The sequence below is a fragment of the Clytia hemisphaerica genome, unplaced genomic scaffold (genome assembly GCF_902728285.1).
Source record: "Clytia hemisphaerica strain Z4C2 unplaced genomic scaffold, Clytia hemisphaerica genome assembly, whole genome shotgun sequence".
Classification (NCBI taxonomy): Eukaryota; Metazoa; Cnidaria; class Hydrozoa; order Leptothecata; family Clytiidae; genus Clytia; species Clytia hemisphaerica.
The window spans coordinates 13,994-21,491 of record NW_027103640.1 but is presented as its reverse complement, the minus strand read 5'-3'; the positions used below and the strand labels follow the sequence as shown (position 1 = coordinate 21,491).

General features: G+C 38.1%; 1 protein-coding gene across 1 annotated transcript; it reads left to right on the top strand.

Annotated features, from left to right (window-relative positions):
- Nucleotides 1-367: 367 nt before the first annotated feature.
- Nucleotides 368-6,640, top strand: LOC136802838 (uncharacterized). Its single transcript, XM_067059597.1, has 8 exons — nucleotides 368-844; nucleotides 1,433-2,729; nucleotides 2,993-3,085; nucleotides 3,405-3,522; nucleotides 4,303-4,607; nucleotides 4,879-5,010; nucleotides 6,099-6,191; nucleotides 6,560-6,640. The coding sequence occupies exons 1-8, from the start codon at nucleotides 388-390 to the stop codon at nucleotides 6,618-6,620; spliced, it is 2,556 nt and encodes an 851-aa protein (XP_066915698.1). The 5' UTR covers nucleotides 368-387; the 3' UTR covers nucleotides 6,621-6,640.
- The last annotated feature ends 858 nt before the right edge of the window (nucleotides 6,641-7,498 follow it).

The following is a 7,498-nucleotide window of genomic DNA, read 5'->3' as shown; positions in this document are numbered from 1 at the left end:
GGATTTAAAAAGGATCTTAAATTACAACCCATCAAAACGTTTGATTGAAGTTAACTTTAATTTGGTGCCTGCAAAGAAACAATTGTTAAACAGCTCTATATCAACCTCTACCCAGACAGAGCAACTTGCACCACTTTTTGATTTTACTGAAGAACATTTGTACAATCCTTTCGTAAGCGCTCTCAGAATCATAAAAAAGTGAAATAGGTTCAAGTTTTGGCGCAACATCATAAAAATTTGAGAAAAGTAAATTTATTGCTCTAGGCGGGCACCACTTTTAAAAATCTCCGATCCTAAAATGACGGATTTAACTTATAGTATAGGTTTACAATATGCATAGGTCAGAAGTTTTGAGTTAAATAGTGAAAGTGACGTAAATCTGAAGTGATGTCGATTCAGAAAAAAGATTTGACGTCAAGTAAAAATGGAAGATTCTTTGAATTTCATTTTGATATAGCAAGCCGACGAAGCAGTTCCTCAGCAATTTCAATATTGGAAATTCATTTTGTAAATCTAATTTATTTTGTATCAAAGCAATTCATTATGTTATCTAAAATGGCAAGAGATGGACCTAGTGGTCGGCCTCATGGCGCCGAATCAACGTCGGGAAGAAGCCGTAAAGTCTTCCCACAAGAGACATTGGTGCATGAGTATCTGGACACCTTGCCGGACGGATCAACGGAAAAAGAGTTCATACTTGGAAGATTCCCTGAAGGAGACAAAGAGTTCGGTAACCGAATCCTATACAAAAACAGAATCAAGGAGGCTGTTTTTCTTTCTAAAACTCCCCAAGCTAAACGAGACTTCATCAAATTGTTGGAGGACTTTTACACTCGTATTAACGGTAAGCCTTAATCCTTTCTTTTTCACTCTACTCCAGCTTAGGCCTTCGATCTTACATCTCTAGCTCTACACCGTCTCACTTTAATACCGGAGTATTGACGGTGAGCCATATTCTCTTCTTTTCCACTCCTACTCTAGCTAAACTTCCTCCCTACTTTCGTTAATCCATTGTCCTTCGATCTTACATTTTACCAGCGTCTCAATAACATTAACATCAATTTTATTAACTAACTTTTTTGTTTAAAATCGTGAATATTTACATAACGGTAATATGTGATAATTTATCCTAATGTTCCTTGCAAATAAATTACCCTCAAAAGCCAACCGCGTAGTTAAGGAAGAGTTGGTTGGTGTATAGAGCTAGAACATTTTTTTCTACACAGCCTTTTGAAAAGATTTCAAAAAACTGCTTTGTGAAGTATAATTTACAAGCATAGTCAACTCTAAGGCTATTGTGGCTATTCTGCGTATTGGTGATAGCCTATATTCTCTGTACTTTTAACAGGAAGTCTGTCTGTTTTCTCATCTTAGGGAATAAGCCATGAGTCATGCTTTTGTAAAAACCTTTACCCTCTTTTTCTTTCTTTAGAGCATCAAAGGAAATCCAAAACAGGTGTAAAACACCGAAGAGTGAATATGACTGTTCCACGGCCAGACCTTAAACGGTATCAAGCCTTATACAAGAATCACAGGCATCCAAAACCTATCTGCTTAAGACGGTCGAAACGAGTTGAAGTTGTACCATCTCCACGTCCTGAACCAATAGAAGAGGATGCTTTAGCTGAAGGACGAGACTCTCCGGAAGGAGAAATTATGGTGCATCCGTTAGTGGATGTACCTAGAGTAAATGGGCGGCATGGGCGGCACTCCCCTGGTGAGGTGCAGGTGCACCCCATGGTAGATGGCCGTCACCCACCAGGAAGAGTCAATCCTCCACAAGATGCTCCACGAGATGGCCGTGCGTTACCCCTTATCAGCGTCGAGGAAATGGAAAGGCAAATGCCAAGCGCTATCTTGGCCGTCACAAAGGAGGTGTGGCCTTTGACGGAACCGCATCTCGGTGAGGCTTTTGTCAAACTCCGTCCACCAGAAGACAGAGTGGAAGACAACAAAACCTTCATACATAGAGTAATGCTGTCTTTCTTTTCATCGGAATTGTTCCGTAACTACGTAGTTAGGTTGGAGAGGAACCGTAATTTACACTTAATACGAACGCAAGTATTATCAGAGAAGCCTTGTTGTAAGATCGCATATTATCGATCCTTCGTGCGTGATAGCCTACAGCAACGAGGCTTTGTAACCAATCACGACACACCAGAAGGTTTCCTGATGGACGTGAGGCCACGAGAAGAGGCCTCGCAGAGGCCCTGGGATCGCCCAAGCCAACCTCCCAGTCAATTATTCGCAGCCAACCGTGAGGCCGTTATCGTCCAATCTGCTATTGACTTTCAACCTACAGTGATCAACAGTCCACGTGACGTTGATATTTTGCCGGAACTTCCGAGCCGTTTTGTAAGGAGAGTCAGAAAAGTTGTGCGAGTATCATCTGCACGAGTAAAGGCGGTGCAACGTATAAAGGCCGAAGCTGCAAATAACAACAAACAAAATTGGTTACAAAAAATTGCCAACAAAATAAAAACATTTGGGAGAGGTAAAAACTCGAACCGTGTATCAATCGATCTTGATGAAATAAATAAAGATTTCGATCTTCCACCACAATCTGAACGATCGGAGCCGAAGCCGCCAACAGATACCACCCACGCTGCACATTTCTATGGCAAACGACCAAGAAGGTTTCCGAAATCACCAACTAGAAGGGGAATTGAGGAGGGAAGTTACCCTAACTGGACCGTTAAAGTTAATAAACTTCCTTCTCCGATATTGAGGTAAGAGTCATAAAAGACTTATTAAAGAAGATTATTAAAACGTTTGATGGTTTGATGTTAGAGTGTTGACTAAATCTAACATCAAAGTTCATTCATGGTCAGTTTAAAATAAGAAACTGCAGAAAAACCTATAGTTCCAGGACACAGCAAATCCATCAAAAGTCCCAGAGGCGAATACCGATTTAAGCTTTTGAAGAATAATCCCCAGCTTCACCCAAATGTAATATTTCTTATAAAAAATCGTGCATGTATTTTTGTTTTAGGTTTGCATGGAAGAGGAAACTTGAGAAATTAGAAAAATTTCTCCTCAAAGACAAAAATCACTGTCAAATCAATTTGACAGATGAGAGGAAAAGGTAACAATTTATAGGCTCCCAAAACATTAATATGTTGAAATCAAATAGAGGCAATGTTAAAGAAGCCCAAGGGCCGGTTATAGCTTTTTGATCAACTAGATTGCGCTTATGGGTTCAATGGACTCAGCGTCATCAAAATCATCAGAGCAATGTTCAGGTAAAAAGTAGACTCTAGTCTATGGTAAAAGCGATTCACTGCACTCGTGATCTATTAGCGAATGAACACCAAAAGATAAATAGAAAGGATCATTAAATACTACACATTCTGGTGTTTTTTCCTTAAATTTCGAAGAAAACTACGGATTTCTTTTACTAATAGGACTGCTTTGCACTATGCGGCATCTTGGGGCTGTGCTGAAACAACAAAGCTCCTTTTGAACATCAAAGGACTCTCAATAAACGCTCAGGATGAGCATGGGAAGACGCCACTTTATAAGGTAAGGTTGTGTTAATTAATTCGAAAAACTATTCGATTCCGTAACATTTAACAGAGATTTTATTTGGCGACTTGCCAACTCCGTCTTTGTAAAGTGTTGTTCGACAGTCCAGTATTATATAATTATTCAATAATTTCGATATCTCAACCAGTGCTGCTTAAAAGGAACTTTTTCTGTAATGTTTAGCTCTTCGATGCTGACAAATGATTCCTGTACAGTAAAAGAGTTGAATAGTGCAAAAACTTTAACGATAAGTTTTAGTTTTCAACTTCACCGTTTAGCTAAGGCAGTGAGGTTTGGCGGCTGAATCTTTAACAGATCTGCACCGACTAAAGCTTCTGCTTTAGCTCTTCGATGCTGACAAATGATTCCTGTACAGTAAAAGAGTTGAATAGTGCAAAAACTTTAATGATAAGTTTTAGTTTTCAACTTCACCGTTTAGCTAAGGCAGTGAGGTTTGGCGGCTGAATCTTTAACAGATCTGCACCGACTAAAGCTTCTGCTTTAGCTTGACATTGCAAAGTTGCAGTCCAGAAAACATGTATGGTACAGATACACTTTTCTCAAAACAAATTGACGAGTGGCTACTGGATATTTTCGAGAAGTTGAAGAATTGCAGATCGAGTTGTAGAAGTAAAGATAGAGTTTTGAAAACAGACTCTTTTTGACTTCTAAAAATATCGAGTTGTAGAACTATAGATCAAGTCTTGAAAGCAGACTATTTTTTCTGTACAAGTTTTGTAGGAATAATATCAACCAAATATCTCATTACCGTTTTAGGCTGTGGAGAATGGCTCACTCGAAATCGTCAAACTGTTATTCGAAGCGGGCGCCGACTCGCGGATCGCTGCGTGTGATGACCGGGATCCGCTTGGTTATTTATTAGCTTACCATGGTGACGAAAGGTTCGAACTATTCAAATATCTTTGGAAAGTTTCACCTCGGTCGGATGATGATATCGAAGCCGAGGGAATCTCGCTCATTCATCGCGCAATTTTGACAGATCCCTCCGTCACCGTGTTGAAATGTGTAAACCACATGTTAAGTAATGGATTGCACGTTGATGCAAGACTACCAGATGGAGAGTAAGTAATCAAATTGGTATCAACTCATCTCATAACTCAAGTTTCCGTAACTCGGGCTTCCATCGAGTCGAAGTCGAATTACCAAAAGTCTTAACTCGATTACTCGAATGTTTCGTGCTTTCTTCTTCCCTCCTCTACTTTATCAACAATTATTGGTATGAAGATAAAAACTAAAGATATCTTAATCTTTAGGAGATGCCCAATTCAGTAAAATAGTTAGTAGTAGTTAGTGACTATTACTTGTAAAGTAAAACAATTACCCTCTATTTAGGACACCAGCTCACCTGGCAGCACTCTTTGATCGAGAGGAACTATTGGAATTATTATTAGCACATCAAGCAAATCCTTACCTCAAAGACAAGGATAAGAACACACCGAAATGTTACACTAAACAAGGCTCAACGTAAGTATCATATAACCTTCCTGAGGTGCACTGTTATCGTCGACTGACCTTTATATAAGCCCTTTACTATGCTAGATCCGCCATCTCTGATCGAAGTTTTTTTTGGAAGTGGTACTATAACTGCAAAGAAGCCATCGCAGTGTTGTTAAACGGCGTTACATCACAAGGTGTACAAAGAATTTGAACAAAACTAGATCCAACAACTCTCAAAGCATTTACACCGCTACTGAGTAGTGCTACCATCAGGGTGCCATTTTGAAAAAAACTTCGATCAAAAAATTTGGTTGGCTAACCCTTCAGGGTTGTATAAAGCTTAGTGCAATCAACACAACGGACAGGTAAAAGTAGACGTGATTGGTTAAAACTCACGAGCCTATTACATTTACGTCGTTCTGGCGTCCTAAACTCGTCGATGTTGTTCTGTAACGAAATGTTGACCATCATGTTGCAGAACTACATCTACATAGAAATATACTTTCACAAGATTAAGAGGTGTTCAAAATTCACAGCTTACTTCATTTAGTTTAACAAGCAATCAAATTCTTCTTGAAGCGTAGTATTTTTTCTATTTTTTAATGCCCAAGAAATTAGAATGATGTTATGAAAGGTACAATCGGGTACACTGTGCACGAATTTAGATTTCATTTCTATTCTGTGAGAGCGTATTCAGATTGTGAATTTCAAGACTTCGATAGACAACAGAAACTTCAAATATAAGTAAGAAACCCTACTTTTGAAGCCCCTTTCTTTTAGAAATTCTATTACCTAGCTTTTGCAATTTTCATGAGCTGCATCTTAACGTTTTAAAACAAACCCAATCTAAAGTTCCCTCCAGTACATGTTTTTTTATAAGCATAAAATTTATAAGCATACGCAGGCTCAGTTTTTGGTACCTAAACAATGGCTCTATTGAACAATAGAGAACAATAGAGTTGCTAAGCATAATGTGAGCCTGATATAGGGGTAGACACTTGCTTATAAAAAAACATGTATTTTTATAAATTTCATTTCTGTCGGGTATACCAATTTAGTGCAAAACACAAGGTCAAAATCAACATTTTCATTCACACTTTCGTTTTGACTTTTAGAACGAGAAACTGTTTCGAAGATTACTCAAAGTATGGACCGTTCGAGGTAGACGAAATCTTAGAAATGCGCGATGGAATGTCCAAGAAAAATATGTAAGTCAGAATGGTACCTCCAATGTTCCAGAGCTCTAATGAGCAAATATTCTTTGTCGACTTGATCCTTGATTAAGTGAGACAGGAGTACAGATTTTTGTTTGTAAGAAATGTTTGCTTTGAAAGTTCTTTTGGCCAGGCAGGTGGTAAACATGATCCATTCTTTTAAACTCTAAAATATCCTTTTTGTGTTTTTTAAAGCATTAGCTGTAACATGAAGGTAGAGCATCCGGCTACGGTGTCCAAGGTTGTGGGCTCAAACCCGAGCCTTTAGTATGAAATTCTTGGTTTTGGACAGTTATATTACACTTTCGAATATTTTATATCCTCTGTTTATCCTCTGTATAATCTCTGTTTATATCTTATAGGAAGAAAGCCAAGCGTTATCGATTTGATTCATTCGGCTATCAATTTCAACATCCAAAATAATACTGTAAAATATAAATTTTATAATATCTCATCTTTAGTTTTTTCTCTTAGAATATATTGTTTCTTTCATAAAAAAAATACAGTGTTTCTTTTACGCTCAGTTTCTGCAATAAATTGACCTCACTTTTTTATCTACAAAATCGAGATCTTTTTCAGTGTAAGCTCGTTAAAACGTATCTGAAAATTTGAACTCCCTTTGCCATTAGTATTAGTAGAAAACTAGCCGTCACCCGGCGTCGCACCCGCCGAGTAGAGTGTTGTTGAACACATCAAAAGCCCTTTGGATGGTGGGGGAGTATAAAAAGATCTGATTTGTATATTGTAAGCCGAAAAAACGAAATATTACCACTTATCAATAATCGAAGCTTGAAAAATCGCATATTTTATGTTTGGTGACGTCATTTTGGCCCTAAGTGACGTCATCGAAAGGGTAATCAACTTTTTACTTCACTGAAATCAATTTGTCATTTAACCAAAATATTCTCTTGATGATCTCCGATCTAATGTGGGGTCAATCATTACTGAAATCCTTCTCAAACTCGAGATATTGTATTTTTAAGGTTTTGATGACGTCATCGGACCAAAAAAGCCTCAATTTAAATATATTTATTTTTGAAAGTTTCTATATACCAACTATTACCCCTCCCAACTTATTATCCATTAAATTTCCGATCAAATGAGGGGTCAACGACTTCCCAGCTCCTATCCAATCTCGAGATATCGCATTTTTCCTGTTTTGATGACGTCATCAACTGAAAACGCCTAAAAATTCAGCCAAATTTTAAAGTCACACTCAAGCCATATAAACCCTCCCATCTTATTCTCCATAAAATTCTCCGATCCAAGGGGGTCACCGACCTCCCAACTCCTTTTCAAAC

What these genes read in the sequence shown, in the direction of transcription:
- LOC136802838 (XM_067059597.1), top strand. Translation starts at nt 388, where the DNA reads ATGTCGATTCAGAAAAAAGATTTGACGTCAAGTAAAAATGGAAGATTC. An exon ending in TTGACAGATGAGAGGAAAAG is followed by an intron (nt 3,086 to 3,404) that starts GTAACAATTTAT and finishes TTTTACTAATAG; the next exon opens with GACTGCTTTGCACTATGCGG. An exon ending in GGAATGTCCAAGAAAAATAT is followed by an intron (nt 6,192 to 6,559) that starts GTAAGTCAGAAT and finishes TATATCTTATAG; the next exon opens with GAAGAAAGCCAAGCGTTATC.